We start from the raw sequence: 26160 nt of genomic DNA, 5'->3' as shown, positions 1-26160 counted from the left end.
CAAATGTGTATGGAAATGAGGGGGTGTTCTAAGAAATTATTTCAGAATAGTTTATTCACAACGATATACAGTGAGCCAAATACGCAATTGGGTTGGGGCAAATTGTCTTTAAGCAATTTTACAAGGCTCCGCAGCTTTACAAGGCTTCGCAGAAATAAATGTGTTTTCACCATGATCGCACAAGTACATGGGTAGCCAGAGTTAAATAAGGCTCGGATTATGTATTATATATATATATATATACATATATTTATATATATATATATTTATATATATATATGTATTATAATCATGTACTATATTTGATAGTTTATGCGATATATTATTATTATTATTTAAATAATAATACTGATACTATCATAAATAATCATAAAAATTGTAATAATAATAAATCGCTCGGTACTTTATTTCAAATAACCCCGGCTAAACTTTAAAAAGGTATGGAGCATTCATTTCCCCCTCACAATATTCTATGCCTACATCTATGTTCAAAACCGTTAAAATACAATTTTCTATAGTGACCATCTTGAAAGACAGAGAAATATCAGGCGTCATTAAAAACATATAACCATATGATTTTCACCCATCATTCCTTATGAATAAACATAGTTTAATGTTAATAGATTAAATAGTTTGGCAGAATATATAATGTAAGTCAAACCCTTTAATTCAAAGTTAGTTGATCAATATCCTATAGTTACAATCATATAAGACAAAAAATTGAGAGGCGTATACGTGGTTTAAAATTTGTAACCATGTTATTTTCACTCATCGTTCCTTAATGAACAAAGATAACTTAATATATTAAATTATTTGACAGAATATCTAATGTAAGGCAGACTCATTAATACCAAGTTATTCAATCAATTTCCTAAAATGCCCATCTCATAGACGAAGAAATGCCAGGCGTATATACGTGGTTAAAAATTTGTAACGATAATATTTTCACTCATCATTCCTTAACGAACAAAGATAGCTTAATAGGTTAAATAATTTGGCAAGAATGATAAATTGGTAAATAATTTGTCCAGGACCAAACACTGTTATCCACCAATATTTTTAAGTTTAAATGTATCATATTTAATTGTTACATTACATAATAAAGATAAAAGCTTAAATTTTTACAGAATAGGTGCACGAAAGGTGCTGAAAGATAAGTCATAGGCGTAGTGAAAGAATCGGAGTGGTAGTCACACATCAATATTTTCCAATATTTGAATCAGTTTCTAGGTAAGAAAGACATGTTATCTATCGAGCAAGACACTTTTGTATTTAAGCGGAATAAGATACATATTACATTTTATTCGCATTTAGCTCCATTTTAATTTACAGCCTCTTGAAAAGTATTAGTAAGCGATTGTGAATGTAGCTTCCACAATTCTGATTTTCATAGAACAGGATGTCATCCATGCACAGTACTCTTACTATAAACAAATGAAAGTTTCTTGGCAAATAGTCACACGCTTGTTCCTGCGGAGTCAAATTTGACTCTGAATACTTTCAGCCTTTAGTCAAACCTACCAAGAGTTACAGTGACTCCAGATTTCGAATTTATTTGAATTTGAAAGGTGTGGGATGCTTAAAACCCCTCAATTAACTCAAAGTCAAAGTGACTCGGAATGGATCATTGTTTGACTGGAAACAGATTTGACTCCAGGTGACATTATCCTAGTCAAACTTGACTCTTCAAAAATAATAATGTGCAGCTGCATATAACAGTTTCCTAAACGTGTTTGAGTTAACAGCTGCTTGGCTTATCTTTATCAATATTTTAATTCATTTTTTTATTTTTTTTAGTGTGTAATCCATACTTAAATTTTAAATATGATGATGATTACAACAATACGAAAGCTTATAAGTTGATCCAATAGAAATCTACATTTATATATATATATACATCACATACAGATATCATAATCGTATATTTTATAAAAAGAAAATGAATGCAAGATTCTTTAATCTACACACTTAATAGACATATGTATTGCTCACCCAACCAATTGAATTTATTTCATCGAATGAAAGAAACCATATGATTGAAGAGTGTGACCTACAAATTCAAATTATTTCAGCTCGATTTATTTCTTTCAGCACTGAAGCACATTTAACCGTACATAATCTTAGAGATGTCGTAAGGCATGTATATACATGTAACTAATAAATAGTACCAATATGACTGTATAAAGAGTAGTACACTGTAGTGTCCAAATTTCTCTTGTTGGATCAAGGTTCGCGATTATTGCATATTCATATTAGGCCTGGTCCTACTACGGGCCGACGGACACAAAACGTATTCATAACGGATACAGGGGACTAGCAAAATTTCGCGGTGGCTCAATCCGTTTTCATCCGCGCCAGACAATAGACAAAATGGGCGAACAATGAAGTCACAGTGGACGAATGCTCGATGGATATAGAGTGTATGAAACACGTATGCAAAGATACGGATACATAACGTTTTCCAACGGATGGCCAGATTCTTTTCCGTTTTACATCCCCTTTGCATCCGTAAGTGCAGTGGAACCGGGCCTTTAGTACTCAATGTTAAAAAAATACTTGGATACTTACCTACCAGCAACCGTAAATACAAAACAATTCTACATAATGCAGCCTTTATAATGAACAATAGTAATAAAAGGACATGCCAATTTAGAGCATTACAATCGACTAACAATTTTTTGAGTCAAACTGGAAACAACGGAAATATAGCTTTGGGAAATTGAATGGTAAATAGGTTTTTTTCAAAAGAATAAACATGAACATGTACAGCAACGCAACACCGATTGTTGCTTTGGTGTATTTTCTTTTATATATGTTTCTATCTCGCGTCTTTTTTCCGATTTGGTTTTGGGGGTTTAGACAGTTTTAAAAGAAATTCGCTAGATTTCTTTTAAGAAAAAACAGCTGTGGCAAGACATGCATGTTAAGGAAGGCAAAGCAGCAGACTCAAATAGTAAACAGGTTATATTATATGCTAGTAATCGCCAAGTTTAGATTGATGGTTATTTTTTTCTGACAAGATATCATTCGGTACATTGCGTGACAATCAAACCGCGTTAGCTAAATTGAATCAACGTAGCCCCACAAACGTCATGTTCGGCCAGAGGCTAGACACCCCGACGATTAGTTGGTTTCAACATGGACCATAATTTCAACAACGTCAGAAAAAAAAATCATAAATGTTTGATGAAAATCTGTTAAGAAATGACACGAGTTACGATTCATATTTATATTTTTTGTGACGTCACAAACGAGCAGCTCCTCCATATGTCATGCGAGAGTGATTTCATTTTTGCAGCGGATATATCACTAAACACATCATTTGACATCCCTTCCCTTCAGAAAAAATTTTTTTAATCATGTTCAATTAAACAATTTGGAATTCATAGTAGATGATGTATGAGGGAGCTGCTCGAATACGACGTCACACATTACAAACTTTTTTATCGTAACTCTCCTATTAAACTGATGGATTTTCATCAAAACATTCACCATTATTTTTTATATACATTTTTCTCTTTGTATTAAAACCAACTTATCGTCATGGTGAGTTTCCCCTTTAATTGGTATCCCTTGACTTACATCGCTGGAAACACCAGGCACTGATTTGTACATTAAAAAAATGAATTATCAAATCACTGCTGCCTTTTGCCTGTTATTTGGCTTATAATACTGCGAAGCGCATCCAAGATACGGGGAATCTCGTACTCGTTCGGAACCTTTCGGCAAACGTTACGTTCAAAATAATAAAAGAATGGAAACCAACGAAGCTGCTCGCTGCTCTTCGTGAGGACGTAAATGCTTGCTTGTGAATGGTAATAATGAAAGACTACGAAGACGAGGATGATCGCGATGACGACATCGACAGTGTAATGTCCCCTTCCTATGACCATCAATACAGAGCCTAGAATGTTGATAGCTGTTGACAACAATCGTATAGGAAATAATCTACCTGGCGAATCTGAAAAAGAAAACATGGCTTTTTACTTGACATGTTCAATGTAATAAAGTATTAATGATTTTAAAGCTTGTTTTCCTTTATTCAGAATCCAAAACATTATGATATAACAGATGTATAAATTTATAGAAACTTAATATTTTCATCAATTGTACGTTGCCATACGTTTTTTTTCACAACAGAATTGTTTTTACATAATATTCTGCTGCAAAAATTAAACAAAAATCGAATTATAATGTCGATAATGTCGAGGTACCCTTTTTTGGTCAGATAACATTCGACCCTCTAATTTCGTCTCTATTTTTTAATGATCTTTTTAACAGTGCCATTTAAATATACAAGTCTATGTTTTGCGCGCGTGATACCTGAATCGGAGTTGGGCGAAATCTCTATGAAAGGGGTGGTCCGGGCTGAAAATATTTATATCTTGATTTATAACTCACTGAGCAAAATGCCGAAAATTTCATCAAAATCGGATAACAAATAATAAAGTTATTGAAGTTTAAAGTGAATGAATATACATTAGGTAGGCTGACGATGTCACATCCCACTTTCCGTTTTTCTATGTTATTACATAAAATCATATTTTTTTCATTATTCAATACTTGTGTGAATAATTATGTCTCCTTTATAATGAAATAAGTTACAGCAATAAATATATAATGCACTAAATCAGTTGTCAATCCATTTTTTTGAGGTCTTGGAGGAAAAAAATTGAATAAACCTAATTTCATACAATAAAATACAAAAGAACAAATGGGGATGTGACATCATCAGCCCACCTAATGAATATTCATGACGACAGTTTTCACAAAATATTGCTAAACTTTAAAATTCAAAAACTTTGTTATTTGTTATCCGATTTTGATGAAATTTTCGGCATTTTGCTCAGTGAATTCTATTCTATTTATTAAGTTATAAATATTTTCAGCCCGGACCATCACTTTAATGGCTCGGAATGAGGGATTAAAAGAGATCTTGTGACAGATTGATAAATAAATTCTAAGAATGAAATTAGTATCGGATTTAGACAATGAATCATACTTCATACCCCCCGCCTTCTCTCTCTCTATATATATATTATTAAGAAATAAATCAATGAATGATAACAAAACGTACAATTCTTTATCAGTAAGCCTATCTAAACGAAAGACACTATTACTACCCAATACAATCGGTATACAATGATACATTTTTTATTTAGTTAATAACTTGCTATTCTATAATCCAGTGCTGGTATTATTATTATCATTACTATAGTTGTTGTTGTTGTTGTTATTATCATTATCATTATTAATATTATTACTACTATTATTATAACTGTCGTTATCATCAATGCATAAGTGCTTACAATCAATTAGCTGAATAGAACTGTAATAACCTTAGAACTAATAGCTACGAAAAAGATGGATTTTTGAAATAGCTGTTGAATCTAAACAAACTTGTTGAAATTCTCATGATACTCACATTCTATTATAAAAAGATTTAAAACGGTAAGAGAAGTCACATGGCCACTGAACATGTAGTCACCGCACATCTTGATACCGCTTAACCGGGATCCCGACTTCATCCAAACTAAGAGGGCGATCTTTAGCCTTTTAGCAGGGGTGTCCAATTCCTTAGAAAAGAATAACAAGATAAAAGTGACAATCGTAAAAAAAAAAACCATCAATTATAATCAATCACTTGATAAAACTGTACTTTTGCTTCAGTTTATTGAATAAGTAGAAAAATGGAACAGTGTTAAAAAATAAAAAGTAACATTGTTGTTGTCTGCTTGACCCTATTTAATTCAGCCCCCTCGATATTTTCGCGATAAACCCCCCATGCAAAATTCTTTGACGGTGTCGCTTGCTGACTTTTTAATATCACGTTACGCACAATTTTTGAGACCACAATCACGACCTCTGGGTACGCGGTTCCGAAATTAGCTCACATTTCGTAAGTGCATGCAGACCCAACATTGCTCAAAAGCGTAAATTAGTGTACAAATCCAATGCAAATAATTTTTTAGCCAAAATTCTCAAATGTTAAATGTATCATTATTTTTCCTTTTACTGATTAAAATCTATTGATTTTATGTGGTTCATGGTAGAAATAAAGCCCCCGACAATTTCCATTGAACAAACAATAAAAAACAAAAAGTCGAAAATAAATAAATACATAAGACATTTAGAAAACAATAAAATACATATAAAAATTATCGTGATGTTGAATTTTTCAAATACATTTGATCAGATTCTTATAAAGAGTCTGTGAACGAGAAATTAGCATTTTATGGGCATTATTTAGTTAATTAGAACAAACTTTTGTTTTTGAATTAGCATAATTAATTAGCAATGAGACTTTTCGCACAATTTGCGCGTGCCAATTTTTGTCGAGATCGCGCGATCGACGGCCGAGATTTCTTAGGCGTCGGAATAGTCCAGTCTATTTAAGGTTAATTTAGGACTGTGATTGTGGGAGGCTTCCCAAATAAGTAAGATTTTTACCGATATCTTATAAATGGGCAATATATTTTTTCCGCAAGGAATGTCAGCATTGTGTTATTGGACACAATAGGAATTTATTTGGAGGTCGCTTTGAACTTTGACCTTGTTGTGGTATCACCAACACCAACAACAAAGAATCAACAAAGGGGAATATTTTTATTTTCATGATAATTATGAAATTATTAGCCCCCATTCTAATCCCTGAACATGGACATGATGGTTATCAGGATTGGTGAAAGTGCAGGTCACTGACAGGGTCAAGGTCAAATGCAATTTGGTGTCACTGAACTTTACGAATATTATGGTATCACCGCCGGAAAGCTTCTTGTATAAAACCAGGGATTCAAGAAATTAGAAACGGATTGTCAGATGCCCTTCATGACAATGAGCAACCGTGCAGTCTTTGTCGAAAACTGCTGAATCAAACCAGCAGTTATGTGCTGGTGGGTGTTTCATAAAGCTGTTCGTGAGTTAAGAGTGATTTTAAGAACGACTGGGGCCCGTTGCATAAAACTATTGCCATAAAAAACGTTTTTTAATGTGTAATTTTCAATGGCATAATTTTGTTTGCCAGACTTTTGGTTTATTTGCAAGAATTTTTTTATGGCAAAAGATTTATGCAACGGGCCCCTGGTGATCCTTTCTTCTAGTAAATGGTATACACCAAAATGTTCATTGGCGACGGTTTAGTGTGTAAGAAAGGTTCACCAGTCGTTCTTAAAGTCGCTCTTAACTTAAAAGCAGCTTTATGAATCGTCCTCCAGGATTCTGAACAAACGACAATTTTGCAATATTGCTTCTCAACTTAGGACAAAACTGCTGTCCCGGTTTACCAATTTTCGACAAAGACTTTCCAGCTGTTCCTCGGTATTTCACCAGCATTTTCAACACATTTCTTGTGTTCTTGGATATGTCCCCGATGCAGGGGCAAAAATTCCCTAACGAACTGCCTGAAATGTAACTTACTATTGTAGAGCACTCGCTTGGCGGTGGTAGAACGGGCAACGCCGTACACAAGACGGTGATTATTCGCATTGCATAAATAGTTGCCATGATAATGCAGAATCTTCTTATCATAATGGTCCTGTAAGAAAACAGAATGGAAACAACAATTCTGTATAAATCACCTCGTGGCCATTTTACATATTATCAATATTCAATTAACGACATTAAATCTAAATCTAAAGCGTTTGACACTATTGATCATACTATACTATTGTCAAAATTGATGAACTTTGGTATCCGTGGAACTGCCATTCACCTTTTTTGTAGTTATCTTTCAAATCGTAAACAATGCACCAATTATAACTGTGTACAATTCGAATACAGGGAAATTACATGTGGTGTGCCGCAAGGGTCAATACTTGGCCCACTTCTGTTACTTTCATTTCATCAATGACATATATCTTCTGTTCCTCTGTTCCTTTATCATATACGCTAATGACACAAACAATTCATATTCTAACAAAAATCTTTAGCAATTATATGAAGCTGTTAATGCTGAACTCATAAATGTCTGTAAATGGTTCAGTACAAACAAACTTACAATCAATTACAAAACAAGTGGAGCGCCTCTGGCAGTCTCACCTTCATCACGCGATTCAATATAGCAGCAGTGCTGACTTTGGAAACTACTGTCAAATAATTATTCACAAAAAAACACCATTCATATGATGATGCAATACTACCTTCATTGACAATAAATGAAATTTGACCTTGATCATGCAACCTAAGACTTGTCAGTGATACTTGATTACCCCTATATCCACATTTTATAAACTAAATCTATAAACTTTGAAAGTTATGACAGCAATCTAATAATTACCTCCAAAATGGCCAAAGTTCAATGACCTTAAAAGACCTTTGACTTTGGTCATGTGACCTGAAACTCACATGAGATGTTCAATGATACTTGATTACTCTTATGTCCAAGTTTTATAAACTAGACCAATACACTTACAGAGTTTATATGATGGTAATTCAACAAATACCCCCAACATGGCCAAAGTTCATTGACCTTAAATGACCTTTGACCTTGGTCATGTGACCTGAAACTTGCACAAGATGTTCAGTAACACTTGATTACTTTTATGTCCAAGTTTCATGAAACAGATCCACAAACTTTCACAGTTATGATGGTAATTCAACAGATACCCCCAACATGGCCAAACTTCATTGACCTTTGACCTTGGTCATGTGACCTGAAATTTGCACAGGATGTTCAGTGATACTTGATTACTCTTATGTCCAAGTTGTATGAACTAAACCAATAAACATTCAAAGTTATGATGGTAATTCAACAAATACCCCCAATTTTGCCAAAGTCCATTGACCCTAAATGACCTTTGACCGTAGTCATGTGACTCAAAACTTAGGCAGGATATTCAGTATTACTTGATTAACCTTATGGCCAAGTTTCATGAACTGGGTTCATATACTTTTTAAGTTATGCTGTCAAAAACAAAATTTGGTGTTGACGCCGCCGTCGGAAAGCGGCGCCTATAGTCTCACTCTGTTTCGCAGGTGAGACAAAAAATGCAATTATATAATATTTCGCAAATCTAAAGGGCATATCGATTTTAATGAGGTTAAGTTAAATAGCCAGGTTATTCCCACAGTTGAAAATACAAGGTTTTTGGTGTTATTATTGAAGGTAACTTAACATGGATACTCACATAAATGAAATTAAGAACAAAGTGTCTAAAAATATTGGAATAATATATCGTCTAAGCTTTTATCTTCCTAAAACTGTTTTGCGTAAGATTGCTCTTTAATCCTGCCTTATTTCTATAATTGTAATTTGGCTTGGGCTAACACATACCAAAGCCATTTAAAAAAATTAAGCTCTCTCAAAAATAGAATTATACCTATCATTTCCACAGACAACAACATACAATTAACCGACACTAAATCTTAATTCCATTCCTTGAAACTGCTAAAATTACAAGACATCAGTCTTTCTAAACTTCTCGACCTTTTTACTCATGTATCTAGTATACGTAATTTTGATACCATATCATCTAATCAAATACATATGATAACCTAAACATAGAAATATTATTTTTTTCAACACAATATCAACTATACAGGTCCTAAAATATGGAATGATCTTCCTGATTATATAACAAATTCTGTATCACTGGCTTACAAGGTTAAGAAAATGATTATGTCATCCTATTTATGAAAATTGACCCTTTTTCTTCAAATTCGCGCTTCTTTTTGCTTTGTTTTGTTTTATTTCAGATAACATGATATGTGTGCAATCGTTGTTGATGCCCTTTCCAAACCAACATTCGTTGTACTCTATTTTTTTGCTCAGTGTCATACACGCTTCCCCGCACACATCTCCCTCTCTAGCTCTTGGTCCCTTCCCTTTTCTTTCTTTCTTTTTCTCCTTTCTCATCTTTCTTCTTTTTCCTTTTTTTGCATTGTGTATTTGTATTGTATTTGTGTTACAGACGCATCCCGTTACAGACTTTTGCTTTCAAGGAACTACACCTTCTTCCTATATATCATATTTGTATATACATATATATATATATATATATATATATATATATATATTAGAAAGTCAAAAGGGGGCCTAAGCTTTCGATCCTAGCAGAATCTTCGTCGGAGGCAAAATGACAAACATATAAAGTGGAACAACCATAATATAGACCAGTGGTTGTTCCACTTTATATGTTTGTCATTTTGCCTCCGACGAAGATTCTGCTAGGATCGAAAGCTTAGGCCCCCTTTTGACTTTCTAATTTACTTCATTTGCTCTCTTTTATTAGATAAGCAGTTTTCAGCAGCTTCTTTTTGCCCATATATATATATATATAAATCAAAGAGTTCTGCATCGGCGTCATAATGTAGAAACAAAAGAAGACTTAATAGAAACGCCGTGAGGAGGCATAAAATTTAGTCAATAGAAATTAGACGGATACATTAAAGCATTTTGTAACAATTTTGCCACCCAAATTGAAATTTCAACACTTAGTAAGCACAACCTGTACCCTTTTTGTGCCAGCTGGATCTGAGGACATAACTAAATCTGAACAAAAGTTTATATCAGACATCTCTAGCATTTTTTCACTAAGTTTTTATCATTTATAGTGGGTTTACATTTCATTTTTATTTAATACTTGTTTCTCCACACCTTTTCCAAGCGTTACAATGATTAACAAAATGAAAATCAAGCCTAAGCCATTTCATGTAAATCACAGCTCAGTGTAAAGCAAATATCGTCACGATTGCCTCAGTGTGTGGGGGAGTGGGATGGGGCGCAATGCACTCTTCGAAGTGTTTTGGGCAAGGAAAAAAGTTTTAAAAGGTAAAAGATATCTTCAAATCAATTTTAATAGATAAATTCAACTTGTTCTTCTGAATAAGGTCTACTTTTATTCGTATAACTATTTCAAAGGTCTGCGCAAATAATTTTTCACTAACTTTTCAAATGTAAGTGGTGTTCACTCAAGCGGAAATATTTTTCGACAGTTATATTGTCATTTGCTTAAATGGATATGTACCAATGTTACGATGTGGAAAAATCTTCAGGATATTAAAAATGTATAATTTTACAGGATTTTTTCTAAGTGTAATTTTTTTTTATACGCACTGTATATATATATATATACACACACATTTATATATGTATGTATATATACATGTATATATATATATATATATATATATATATATATATATATATATTTGGGTGTGTGTATTTATGACAAATTTAGTCATATTTTGTATAATTCATATTGAAAAGTGATATTTTGTGAAAAATGGAAGAAAATAAATGTTTATTTTAAATGAATTGAAATTTAATTAACATAATTGGGACTTAAAAATTTAAATAGAAATTATTTCATGTAATGAAATACAAAAGAGCAAGTTGGGACATGACATCATGAGTCTGCTCATTGAATATTAATGACGACATGCATTGAACTGCTTTACTGAAATAATGCAGATCTTTAAAATGTCATAACTTTGTTATCCCTAATTCAATTTTGATCAAATTTTTTGTGCTTTGTTTGTCTGATGTTTTTTATCTTTAACAATGGCATCGTATTATTTGCAGCCTGGAGTGCCCCTTTAATTGTATGATGATGGTGACTTTGTGTGTAAATAGTGTACAAATGTTCCATAAAATGCATAAAAATAAAGAAAATACTCTGCCAGAATGATTGAAGTGTAATCGCAGTGTGTTCATATAGTGGACTAAGTAAGAAAATATTCAAACTGGTAAAATGCTCCAATTCCACAATATGAAGATATTTTCACACTTTGGACACCTCAACAGCAGTGCTTAACAGTATGGCTGTTCGCAGCGTGTTTACACTGTTGAAATGCCCAAATTGAACATTGTGAAGGGGATTTCACACTGTGTTCCACACTGTGGTACCCACTGTGGGACACTGTTCTTCCAGGAGGGTAATGCATCGATGCTAATTAATAGACTAGTTTTTAATTACTTCATGGACAATTTTGGTCGAATGACCTTTCATTTCTTTCATTATGATAGGCAGATTTCAAAGCAAGATATTACGTAAGCTTGCCTTACATAGCAGGATGAAGAAATTGAATAGACCAGGTGATAGAATAGCACACCAATGCACTTTTATGAAGGTATTTGTTGCATTCCTACTTTGAATGCATATCATAGCATGTTGCACAATGTACTTGGCAAACTGTGAAATACCAGTCGTTCGTGGACGCATTGTTGTTTTTTGTGGATGTAAATGAAAACCACTATTCAAAAGAATATATGAATAATCAAGACATCAAAGTTGGTGCTTATCTCATTAGATTATAAACCACCATGTCACTTTAGTACAAATGACCTTCCTCTGATCATGCGTAGAATCTTTTGATCATGCGCAGAAAGGAACTACGAACTGGCTTATTGCAAATTCTCTAACTAAATCCATCATTACTTGGGGGTAACCTCCATTAGCAGGTTGCCATTCTGTTGCCTCCAATTGCAAAATACGACGTAAATACTTATTTTTCTAATAAGTCTAACATAATACATAGTATGTATTATGTTATAATTATTAGAAAAAAAGTATATCATTGAGATCTGGTAACGCATTCCATTTAATTCGACTCACTTCAAAATGGGTGTGGTAAAAATGGGTCAAAGGTGGTCACCATGGAAACCATGAACATACGTTCAATGATCGACTGTTCATCTACTATGACTGTCTTTTATATTGTATAGTAGAATATACAGTCGTTCATATGCATATTTCCCGCAAAAAACCGCGGCACTCTGAATAGCTGTGCGGTTCGTTGATGCATGCATTTTCTTTCTATACAGTGAGTCCCAGAAAAAAAAAAATTGGGATTCCCATGTCTTTTTTCTTCAAAGGCAAATGAAATACGATATCTAATTTACATAGTCATATAATGAGATTATTTCTCTTTATTTTGAAACCTAATATGTATGTGATGAACAATTCAAACATTCATGTGAAAGTCAAATTAGAAATTGTAATGTTGAAACCAGATTGCGGTTAAGCTAACTGATCCCTGAAATGCGAAAGGATTCAGATTCACACGTTCATTTCTGCGCAAATGTTACTGATATGCCTCAGTATGTATTGTTTCTAATCTGCCATGCGGAAACAATTTGCTAAGCTGTTGGTTTCAAATTAGAGATGAAAATCCACTGTTGCCATGAGTATCAAATGTATAGTCAAAACATATTTAATAATTGTGAAATCTATCTCTAAAAATGGGTTTCCTTTTTGTGGGACGCACTGTATAGCGTAAAATGTTATTGTGCGTGGCAGACCAAAAAAGAGGGGAATACAAAGAGGATAAAAAAGGGACTAGTAAAAATAATAAATGAAACGATTGAATGCACAGAATACTGATAAAGATGCAAACATTTTGATAGAGATTTAAAAATACACACAGATGCACGCATCCCACATTCGCGGGGTTATTCTGTGTTATAACGCAATAATCGGGATATCTGACAAGGGGGAAATCCCCTGTTCATGTGTAGTCACGCTTTTCAATTCCGTATCACTTCAAACAGTTAGTGTGTGTGTGTCAGTCTTGTGTATGTGGGGGAGGGTGTATGTGTGTGTGTGTAGGAAGTAGTGTGGGTTGGGAGCACCCCAGCTGGCGCAAAGCGTTCGAAAATGAGCCTCATTAAATGATTGGGTTTTCGAGTGTTCAACTTCACAAATACGCACTTACACACACACCCTCAGACCCACGACCTCACACACATCCCCCTGAAACACACACGCATGTAGTTCATGGAGGAATTAATGACATTTATTATTATTACTATTATCATTATTTGTTTGGCGTCACCTGTGCCTGGGAGGCGAAAAGCGAACTGAATCACTCTGACCCGCACGTCTCTCCTCCCGATATAACTCATTGGGGGGGGGGGGGGTGCATGTGGACCACTACACCAGGGTTTACCCCTACGAATAGTGCAGTGGGTTCTTAACGTGCAAAGGTGGTGACTCTCCTCTACACGGGGCCTCCATTTAACGTCCTATCTTAGGGACGGAGTGTTTTACATTGTAACACAGCCTGCATCTATGAAACATTTAGCACATATGACACGAGAACGTTTGTTGTAGTAGGAATCTCGTGTAATAGGCCTTTGACATCAAGTGATATAGGCCTAAGTGCGAAACGAGGACCAATTAACCGTACTCCTATGAAATAGCATATAACCCATGTAACCAGTAATGGGTCTGCATACCCAGGAAATCCTTGGTCAAGATATGAAGTCTGTTTAGGTGCGTGCCTGCGTGTGAAATTAAACACTCGAAATTGTTAACCCATCCATTAATTAAGCTCATATTCGAACGTGGTAAACACCCTATTCCCCAACTAGGGGTGCCCCCATCCCTTCCTACACACACATACAACTGGAATATTGGCCTAACTGTATCTGTTTGCAATGTATCCATTAACTGTATGGAAATGTTTGAATGTATACGGAATTGATAGACGCGACTACCTGGAAAGGGAATGTCCCCACTTTGCGGATATCTTGCTTGGTTTAAAACACAGAATAATAGATAGTATACGTGGGGAGGCATGTGGGCGTGTATGTGTGGGTGTACTTTTATAGCAGATTTTCATTAATTACCAGGTAGTTTTAGATGTTTGATGAATGAAGTAGATGACTTGGGAATTCAGGTGCAGTTATTTGCTGGCGGATCGCAGGATCTGAAGTTAAGTGCCATGCAATTTATTGCCATCCGACGAGAAGGTGATCTACCAGCAACTTTCCTAAAACCTTGACGTACGATAAATTATACTTGTTTTAAATGTTTTTAAGATGTTTTCAACATGTTCAATGGAAGCCAAGTTACTACAGCATAGTTTCGATTTGGTTCGTGACTACGCAAACTGATTCTAATTATTGTATAGATTCATTGACTTCAATTTTCTAAACAATGTAATCATATCGCCACATTCCAACTTGTACAACATGCCATTTTAAGTCAATTGATCGGAATGTGAAAAAATATGAAGACGTTATTTGCAATCGAATAGGCATAGTTGTACTATTAGAAAACTCAATAGCACGCTCATATTGAAACTTGATATTTTGTAGATCAAGTTACGAGATGTGAGAACTGTGACGATCAATTAACAATTGAGATACTGAGCTTGTTTTTTTTTTTTTTTTTTTTTTTGGGGGGGGGGGATTTCTAAGAGCAATCGCCGGCAGTCACCACTGGTGTTAACCATTTATCCTTTGTCACACTTTTAGGCTTGCAAGTGGGTTATGCAGGGGGGGGGGTGGTTCCTAGTTACAGTGGTAGTTTACGTTTGTGACAAATAGATAATGAATTATCAAGTTAGTCTAGTCACTGGGTTCTTGTACTGGTCGATTATATTCGGGATGAGGCAAATAGTTATTGCAACACGTACTGCGGAGACCCTTTTTAGAACGTAAAGCTATTGCCAAAATCCCTTAATGAAAAAGCAGTCTTTGTCGAAAATCGGTGAATCAAAACAGCAGTTTTGTCCATGACTGAGGACAAACAACATATTTGCAATTGTTTTATCGGCTCCGCCTCTTACGACGATCAGCTGCCCGGCTCACCAGTTTTCGAACAAGACCTCAGGTATTCAGTTCATTATGATTTGAATTTCGCTTTCAATATAATTGTAGTTTCGCAATAACACACTATTAAAGTATCCTAGTTGTGATTTTTTTAAAGATGCGTGGGATGTATATCAACTTAACCACGTTAACACTGTGTTTTTGTTGGCTCGTTATTTGCTCATTTTAATTCTTCTTCTTCCTCCTCTCTATTGTTTTCCTTTTATGTAAAAATTTAACGGTTATCTATAGGTATCTTTGCTGATATCGAAAGGAACTTGTAGAAAGACTTTACTGACTGAATGAAAGAGGAGAGAAATGGCGAATGGACGAAACTTGTCCCTCGCCCTCCCCTCCCTCGCTTTACGCCCCTCCCTCTCTCACACAAATAAACACACACACACACTCCCTCTCTCTTCTCTCTGTCCCCCTAAATCTGAGGTGGGGGACGATCTCCCCCCCTTAATTTTTAGTTGATAGCTTTTTTTTTTTTTTGCTTGTCAATTTTTTTCCTGCGTTTTTTTTGCCAAAATTTTTTGGTGGCCCCCCTAAAATTTTTGGCTTCCGCCGCCAATGCACACACACTCTCTCCCCATCCCTCCCTATCTCTCTCTCTCTCTCTTTCGTTTCTCTCTCCCCTCTCTCTGTCACACAATCTTGTAATTTGGCAATGGGGCACTTACTTAACATTGACAGGGCTAATCTTCCTACATAACACAAACATATTCCACTAACCGGGGACTCTTCCTCGCCCCTACACACACATCTTAAGTTTCATCTGCCAAACGGGACTTTTTTGCAATGATCTTGCGTTCGCTATAAGTGAAACGGTTTGAAATAAGGTGAGGAATTTGTTGGCTTGGTATTGTGTACGACGGACGTCCCCGGTTGTATGACAGTGACTTCCCGTTTGATGGGTAAAATGTAAGGAAATGTCCCCAGATGTAATTCATTACAATCTCTATCGCACCCCACCCCAACACACACACGCTGTGGCTACTTTTGCTTCAAAATGAAAAAAAAAAATCACTTTTTTTGTATAACAATTTGCGCTGCCTCAAGACAGCCAGCAGCTTTTTAGCATACCCAACCCAATATTCGTCACAATATTTCGATATCTGACTATTTGCCGGTCAGGATCTCAGATGCATAGCAAACCGTAAAAGTACATATCACTGGCGTACAGATGGACCCCCCCCAAAAAAAAAAAAATAATAATAATAATAATAATAAAAAATAAAATAAAATAAAATAAAATAAAATAAAATAAAATAAAATAAAATAAAATAAAATAAAATAAAATAAAATAAAAATAAATAAATAATAATAAATAAATAAATGAAAAAAAAAATTGGAATTTTTTTTCTGAATATAAAATAATCACAAAATTATTTCTAATCTATTTTATTCATTATTTGTTTACAAATTTATAAATGTTTGTAGTGTATAGTTTTTTCTGATAATTAGATAAGTGAACTTAAAAGTTCCCATAAAAAATGAAAATATGCGCATAAAGTTTGATATTGTTTTCATACATTATTTTGCCACCACATGGACCAATTTATTGTCTGCCAATTTTAGTGGAAATAGTAAAACAGATGAACGTCCTTTGATGTTTCCAATTTATGACCTTTTCCATTGTTGTATGCTACCTTGTCCTGTCGATACATTTCTGTTCTTGGTAGTTGTTTCAGACATCATTTGTCTACAGCATGACAATGCATGGAACCGCAGGAAGGAAATGTATTGAATTCGATTACCCCCACTATTATGACGAGGTCACAACCTATAATTGTAATGTTCATGTCAATGCAGTTGTGTCATTTGAAAAAAATGGGAAGCATGGAAATGAACATCAGACTTAACATGATCATTATTCCATGGACCAATGAACAAGGATGAACTCTATGAACATTATGGATACCATACAATACTAAAATGTCTGTGCTTCATAATTGTTCCTCTACCGCATCTGTCCAGACACCATGGCCCTGGGAAGCGAGATTTTCCTAGGGGGTGCTGCGTGTATTATTTTCCATAGGCAGCGCACCCACTGGAATTGTCGTAGGAGTGGCAAAATAGAAAAAAATATAACCTCAATGACCTACATTTGTATAGAACCCCCCCCCCTTATTATTATTTTTTTTGGTAGTTAAATTTCTCATGACCAAAATGACCGCGATTTTTTTGGTAGTGAAACCCCCCTTTTTTTTAGCTTTAGTGATTTTTTGGTTTGTTTTTTGCATGTCAAATTTACATCGGCACCCCTGTGATCAAATATTGTTCCCAGGGCCCTGCTAGACATTCGTTAAATACAGAGGCTCATGCGCGTAAACATTTTCCATTGACCAGGTAGACACGCTCGTAAAAAAAAGTCACTTATAGAAAATTCGTAAATTTAAGGATAAGATAAGAGGGTCGAGTGTTCACTACCAGTGGATAGGATATTGTATCTGGCATTCTGTATCTGACCAGAAAAGGATACCGCGACCGGTTCATTTTGAAAATAAGTTGGCATTTATGATATCTCCTGAAACTAATCACACGGGACAGCAAAGTACCCCCAATTCTTTCGCCAGTCAAATAGTTCCAAAATTGAAGTGATATTTCTTCCCCATTTTAGAAAAAAAGAGAAGTTTAGTAATTGCCCTTTCTAAAATCAAAAATCAGTGGTAGATAACTAATCACATGCCTGCTCTTTTTTCAATCAGCTCAGTCAAAATCTTGGGAATGGGGTTGGGTTGAAAAATAGGTTTTGCCTTCTTGCTGCAAGCCGCAGAACCAACACAAAATAATCCACGCAAAACGGACATAACCATGTTTTTTTACTTACAGGTACAATGGTTTTTGACGTTTTATTTTCAAATCGAGGGTGCTTATTCCAATTCTGAATGATGTCACTCGCGTAACTTCCGCAATATGGCAAAATTACAATATGGCTTCCAAAATATGCAAATTACCTATGCTGGAAATCACCAGATTGCAAACACATTGATTAAAAAATACCTGCAATTTCGACGCAGGAGTGAATACTCTATGAAAACATGATTTTTGACACTTTATTTTCTTGTTATTAAAAATGGTCGCCATAGACCTCTGTATATTATATTTTGTATAAAAATGAATGGGGAAACGAGAGCATTATAATGCATGTAATTTTGATAAGAGTGGACTGACTGAAAGCATGATTGTTTAATACATATATCATATCTTATGCAATGTATGCGACAGATACTGTATTTTGATATTCACTTTGGCTTCCAAATACCCCTTAAATCAGGTACAATATGGGGGAATTTTTTTTTTTTTATTGTTTTTTCCTGACAATAAAATGTCTATAATTTTGATATTGAAATACTGTTGTTACACAGTCCATTACATTGGAAAGTCATTATGTGGTTCATTGAACTGCTTACAATTCCCTGGGTCAAGTGTGAATGCGGGTTTTGTTAAATGGCGTGGAAAATTGATTGAAAAGGGAATATATCACAAAAAGTTTTCTTGTTTGGCTGTGCCCTTTGCAGTGGGAACCAACCTGCGTTGTGTACCGCCCCCTTCCCCCATTTTACTTTTCAAAAAATCAGAAGAGCCTTCATGACAAGCTCAGTCTCTTCACTCCCTCGCTTTCTAGTTTGTTTGAAAATGTGAACTGGTCTTGCCCCCCGCCCCCGCGGAAAGAAAAAAACTGCATACGACCATGTTGACATGATTAGCAGGGGTATATCATACGCAGATGTTTTGATGGGTAACTCTATCAAAATTAATTTTTAATTTGTAAATTTTTCCAGCGAAACACAGTGTTATGTGTTTCTTCACATGATCGCTGCTTTAGGGAAATCGCATTCATGTACGCTGGTAATGGATTTTCCTGGTTACATGTATTTGGTTTTTCGGGGGTGATCAAAAGTAGCCTTTAATTTGTAATAGACATAAAATACTAAAATACTTTCAATAAATCTCTCTCACTTTCATAATCTTCCTCTACCTTCCTTCTTCGTCTCCTTTTCCTCCTTCTTCTTCTCCTTCATCTTCATCTTCTTCGTCTCCTTCCTTTTCTTCTTCTTCTTCTTCTTGTTATTACTATTATTATTATCACCATCATCATTATCATCATTATTATTATTATTATTTGTCTTCGTTCTAAGCTTCTCCTTGTACTTGCTGTTCTCCCCCTTTATCTTTTCTCAACCTTATCTTCATATCATTCTTCTCCAATTTCTTATGTTATTAATCAATTTATTTATTTTTTTATATTTGGAAGGTACAAGGGCCAAGATTGAATATGTTTACAAAAGTTACAACCAGGGAAAAGTTTCACTACAAAATGCAGACCAATACTTGTTTCCCGAGAAAATTGACTAGCAAAAAGGGAGTTTCACTACAAAATGTACGTCATGTAGGCCATTACTTCTGTCCCGAAAATTTGAAATTTTTCCCCAGGAAAATCCTGAAGTAACCACGCTTCCAAGGGCCATGATTACAACACAATCATAAATGAAAACAATCGAAATTTATATTGAACTTACATTTAAAAGAAAAACATAGAACAAGGTCAATTAAATCGAAGTATATTGTCAAGGAGTACTTTTGTTTTTCTTCTTCTCTCCCTTTTTTATTTTCTCTAATATTTTCATCGACTAATAAAAAAAAAATTGATTTCCTACGGGTCATAACATACCCTTAACAACAATTCCACATTATGGCATTAGAGTGTCGTGCTGGAATAGTTGGATAGATATTTTATATATATATATATATTATATTATCTACTTCTAGATAATCGGCATCTCGGCATGGGGTCCTCAAATGTATTGTACAGGGTCCGCTCCTCTGACTAATTTACATGAATGATTTATGTTATTCATGTTCAGCATCGACATTCTTAAATTATATATTAACTTTCGGAAGATACATTTTAGTCCAATAGCCATAGAACCTCCATTTATACAATGCATTATAAGAAAAACAGCAAACAATTGTAGATTTTGCAAACAAAAAGCATATTGGTTCTATGATAAGAAAAACTAATGTTCTTCATAAAAACAAAAACAAAACATGTATCATTTTCTTTTTCATAGCTATATCAATAACAAGAGATGTAGCTTCAGATTTGGTGAAAGATGACATATTCTAAGGATTTATTAATTCGTTTTAAGTGGCTGTTGTTGTATTGGTATTATCAAATATAAATGAACTTATCATGCATGTCATGTGTGTGTTGGGGTAGTATGGAGTAACAGTGTGTGCACTACCATAGTATGAATACCAGTTTCCTTGTTTACAACGTTCTTAAGAATTGATTCAAGGAACTGGTTTTATATATCCTGGTTGTAAAGGGTGCTTTCATTTTCGGTTTTGTATTTCTGTAACCTATCAATAGGAAAAGTGTAGGGTAACCCAGATTTTTAGCATGCATTTGGGTTGATAAAACATCACCTGACGTGCGGCATTCACATAATTATCGGTCACTACGAAATTCATGATTCTGTTTTGATTGACTATTATTTTATGTCATTCATTTTAATAGTTCTCAAGACGAGGATATAATGTATGATACGTTTCAAGTAATTATATTTAGGAGCCTGTTTTCTAGTTTAATTATAAAATGCGTGTGCGTTCAATTTCTCATGTATGTCGTCATTGACTATTTCATATGATTTATTACAATAGTTTTCGAAAGGAGGAAATGAAATATAATATAAAAAACACACCCTTAAGCTTCACTTTCATCAATTCCAAGAAATATTACACATGACTTTTTTAAAGTTACAAATGCTTATTTGCTTAATGCTTCGGAATAATTCCATGTTTTCTGCGATGTTTTTCTCTCAGACACTATCAATATTTGTTCATGTCAATACGACTACGTTCCACCTTGTTCCATCTTGTTCTTGTTTATTTGTAATTTTTTGTATGCTATACTGATACACATCTGAACATAATAATAATAATAATAATAATAGTAGTAGTATCAGCTTTTTAAGCGTTCATAACATCATACTAACCAGAACAGCACTGCAAAGAGCTGAAGCAATAATTGTCATGCATACACACACACACACACACACCCACACCCTCCCTTATATATATGTGTGCATATATATATATATATATACGTATATATATGTATATATATAAATACATATATATATATATATATATATATATATATATATATATATATATATATATATATATATATATATATATATAGTGGTGTGCTAAAGAGTAAGTGAGCCCCACCAGAAAATGCATTCTTTAATGCTAAGTGCTGAATGTAAACAAAAACGCTACAATGTCCGGAAAGTCTAGAAAAACAAACTAAACTCCTCAAAAAAAGTTTGGAAATCTGATTTTGATCGATGACCCCTCCTCGGTTTCTGTAAATATTAATGTGTAATTAATTTCAATAAATAGAACATTTAATTTTTTTTTTAATGATACCCTACATGATATGATTATGGTTCACATGGAGGTGCAGTGTCTTGAAATGTGGGGCAAGGTCAAAATTCAAAAGTTGCAAAATGACACAATATTGAAAGTTACTGTTCTTTTTTTCCGTGGTGATGAGTAAGTTTTTCAGCGATTTCTTTTGAGTTTGATCGATAATTCCTCATCGGTTTTAGTAAATATCAATGTGTAATTAATATCAATAAATAGATAATTCGGATTTTCTTTAAAGTGATACCCTACATGATATGATTATGGTTCACATGAAGGTGCAGTGTCTTGAAATGTGGGGCTAGGTCAAAATTCAAAAGTTTCAAATGACACAATATTGAAAGTCACTGTTCTTTTTTTCAGTGGTGATGAGTGAGTTTTTCAGCGGTTTCTTTTGAGTTTGATCGATAATTCCTCATCGGGTTTAGTAAATATCAATGTGTAATTAATATCGATGAATAGATAATTCAATTTTCTTTAAAGTGATACCCTACATGATATGATTATGGTTCACATGGAGGTGCAGTGCCTTTAAATGTGGGGCAAGGTCAAAATTCAAAAGTTGCAAAATGACACAATATTGAAAGTTACTGTTCTTTTTTCCGTGGTGATGAGTGAGTTTTTCAGCGGTTTCTTTTAAGTTTGATCGATAATTCCTCATCGGTTTTAGTAAATATCAATGTGTAATTAATATCGATGAATAGATAATTCAATTTTCTTTAAAGTGATACCCTACATGATATGATTATGGTTCACATGGAGGTGCAGTGCCTTGAAATGTGGGGCAAGGTCAAAATTCAAAAGTTTCAAATGACACAATATTGAGAGTCACTGTTCTTTTTTTTTCAGTGGTGATGAGTGAGTTTCTCAGCAGTTTCTTTTAATTGTTTTCATGCACCCTAACATCAACATTAACATGGAATCGAACACACCTCTGCACAAGCAAACGCATAACCAGCAAAAAGACATGCATGGGTATTTCAAACCACGACTCAAAGTCTCAAACCATTTAATCTCACAGAACCATCACTTCTGTACAGAAGCAGGGGCTTGATTTGAATGGATTTTTCATCTCTATTGACACAGACAAAAGAATCATGTTCTGTATTTTGCAGCTTTCCCATACAGACCTTATCCAACGCTTTTGAATCCTGCTCTTTTCGTAATGGCATGATCATAACAAGCATGGTATCATTTTAAAGAGAATTAAATGATATTTTGCTTAATGTAAAATATGCATTGTGTAAAATTGGGAGTTGGGAGAAATCAATGGCCAAACACATTTTTCTAAACTTTTTTTGAGGGGTTTATATTGAATATAAAAATATATCACCTAGCTTCACAATTAAATATCTAAAAGATGGCATAATTTGAACACGTTTAAATATGTTCATTTTCTTTAACCAGCAGGCAAATTACCAATCTTTTAATGATTCTTTGTCGTTTGGTGCAGATGTGTATTAAATGGATGCCGTGCAACTCTGAGTGACCTTGAGTGAAGCTACACGTCTATTATTCTCTCATTTTATTTCACTTTTTATTATTTACAACAGAGTTGCCACAAGTTGTTTGTACTCATCCAATATCTTTCAATGTATTGTTCCCTTTCTGAGGAATGCATGTATTCAGGCTTGTATTAGCTGGTATCCAACTTAGGCACGCGGCTACTCATTTTTCATTATTTACATTAATTATCTGCACCGAAAAACAAAGAATCATATAAAGAGCTGGAAATTGGCCTGTCTGTTAATTGAACTCGGTCCGCCCAACTGCTTGCCCGTCTCCATGGTCTAGTGGATTGGCGTTCAGAACCAGGGACCCGGGTTCGATTCCCGGAGGAGGCATTTTTTCAACCTTTGATTCAGAATGGATGACATGCAGCTCTGAGGGACATTGAGTGAAGCTACAAATCTATTATTCTCTCATTTTCATTTCTTTCACTGTTTATTATTTACAAGCGAATTACCAAAAGTTGTTTGTATTAATCTAATTTACTACAATATATACAGTGCGTATATAAAAAAACGGGACAGTTTTGCAAAGTTTATACAAAATTTGTTTCAAATTATGATATCTATATTTTGATGTTAATAGATGCTCTGAAATCTTATCTTTGAAATGCAATTAAAAAAAATTGTTCATGCTTGAGCGAACACGGAACGTTTTTGTGGGGGGTCCAAAAAGAGGCTTGCGCCAGAATGGCAGAATATGAGTAATATGATGATCAGACTTCTTGCTTATCAGCAAACTTCCTCTTAACCTTTTCATTATCTGTGCCATCATTTTCAAATTATGCTGTCAAATTTATTTACAAATTTATTTATTTACTTGAATTATTTTGCTATTATATTATACTATATTATAGAGCTACCTACCGTTTGGAAACTTTATATATATATATATATATATATATATATATATATATTGTAAAGAAATGGATGAAGAGAACAATGGTAGGCGTAGCTTAAATCAAGGTTCCCCAGAGCTATCTACCCTTTGGAAAAATTGGTGATGCCGAAAAAATGTCTCTGCCGGGAATCGAACCCGGGCCCCCAGCTTTGAACGCCGGTGCCTTAACCACTAGACCACAGAGACGGGTTAGTGGCTAGGGCGACCCCGATCCGATTGACCGTATATATGTATATATATATATATATATATATATATATATATAAATTATTATGATAATCATTTGCTCATTCATAACAACGCTCACACACACATACCATCGCACACACACACTCACACACACGCACACACACACACACACACCCATTTATATATATATATATACATATATATATATATACACATGTATAATGTATATGTATATATATATATATATATATATATATATGTATAATGTATATATATATATATATATATATATATATACATGTATATATACATATATATGTATATATATATATGTGGGTGTGTGCGTGTATGTGTGTGGGTGTGTGGGTGAGTGTGTGTGTGCGAGGGTATGTGTGTGTGAGGGTGTGTTAATAAATATGAATTAACAAAACATTACCATAATGATTAATATAATAAAAATAATAAATAACTGATATAATAGTGTTGTATAATTTAGTCATTTAATAAGGTGTACTAATTTAACAATAGTAATAATCATGTGACTTTTAAAGCGCCAAATTCACTCTGTAGAGTGCTCAATGCGCATAAAGAAATCAAAAAGTAAAAAGAAAGATTTTAAGAACATTTTCTAAAGACTCAACAGGAAGTCGATATCAGTAATTTTTATTTTTACTGAATATGAAATCTTGAACAAGCATTTTGCTCAGATAAAACATAGGCCTATACAGCGTACATTCTACTCCATTTGGTTTTTCAAGAAGATGTGTTGCTGGTGTTTACCTGTGTTTATGAGCGATGACCAAAGGGAGAAAGGTCATGCTGAGAATCATGGTGCATGCTTCTGTCCCCTGTGTCCCCCAAGCTCCGAAGGGTAGGTGATCCATGAGATCTGGCAGGGGCGGGTGGGTATGTCTGTCTGGCCTTTCCTGGTGGGCCACTATGACACCATAGCACATGGAGAAAGACACCAAGTTCAGGTATAGGCAGCTTATCAATGTCTTCCAGTATTCCGGGAGGAGGGGCTTCTCATTCTCTTGGTGGTGGCGGTGGTGGTGGTGGTTGTGGTGGTGGTACCCGTTCGATTGGAGGAACTCTGAAGGCATTTTGATTGCGACGCCATTTTGTACGCCGTTCGACATCTGGTGCGATGGTTTTTCCATCACGAATCTGTGCAGTTTACGTAGGAAAGGGAAACGGTTTGAGAAATAGATGGAGATCGACATCTGCGGAACATACTATCATGCATAATACTACAGCAACATGCGAATGGATAGGGCGTGCATAAGGGGAGTGCCTAGTCGCATGGGAACGCATTCAGAAGCAGCGTAGGGCACAAATGACTAATTAAAATTCATCCGCGTGCACTGCATTTCCGACATGGCGTAAGTATAGATAAGATAATATAAAGGAAATGTCCATACCAACAAAAAATTGATTTGAATCAAACGGAAAATAATCATATAAGCATAACACTGAAAATTTCATCAAAATCAGATGTAAAATAAAAAAGTTATGGCATTTATAAGTTTGCTTTTTTCACAGAACAGTTATATGCATATTCTGATCGGTGTGCAAATGAGGGGACT

The 26160-nt window shown here is 34.5% G+C and overlaps 1 protein-coding gene across 1 annotated transcript; it reads right to left on the bottom strand.

Moving 5' to 3' along the window:
• Positions 1-580: 580 nt before the first annotated feature.
• LOC129282743 (sphingomyelin synthase-related protein 1-like) lies at positions 581-25734 on the bottom strand. The gene is made up of 4 exons (XM_064114069.1): positions 25355-25734; positions 7417-7564; positions 5426-5576; positions 581-3961 (listed from the first exon to the last, which is right to left on the bottom strand). Exons 1-4 carry the CDS (start codon positions 25732-25734, stop codon positions 3636-3638), a joined length of 1005 nt encoding a protein of 334 aa, XP_063970139.1. The 3' UTR covers positions 581-3635.
• Positions 25735-26160: the final 426 nt, after the last annotated feature.

This window comes from Lytechinus pictus, chromosome 19 (genome assembly GCF_037042905.1).
Source record: "Lytechinus pictus isolate F3 Inbred chromosome 19, Lp3.0, whole genome shotgun sequence".
NCBI classification, from domain to species: Eukaryota; Metazoa; Echinodermata; class Echinoidea; order Temnopleuroida; family Toxopneustidae; genus Lytechinus; species Lytechinus pictus.
Note: the sequence above shows the minus strand (reverse complement) of the source record. Positions and strands in the feature narration are given on the sequence as shown.

Excerpts from the sequence above, each read along its gene's own strand:
- LOC129282743 (XM_064114069.1), bottom strand. The coding sequence starts at position 25,734 with ATGGAAAAACCATCGCACCAGATGTCGAACGGCGTACAAAATGGCGTC. Across the intron at positions 7,565-25,354 it reads GTCATCGCTCATAAACACAG|AATTGTTGTTTCCATTCTGT; the intron begins GTAAACACCAGC and ends TGATTTATACAG. Across the intron at positions 5,577-7,416 it reads CAAGCGAGTGCTCTACAATA|GAATTGGACACCCCTGCTAA; the intron begins GTAAGTTACATT and ends TTCTTTTCTAAG.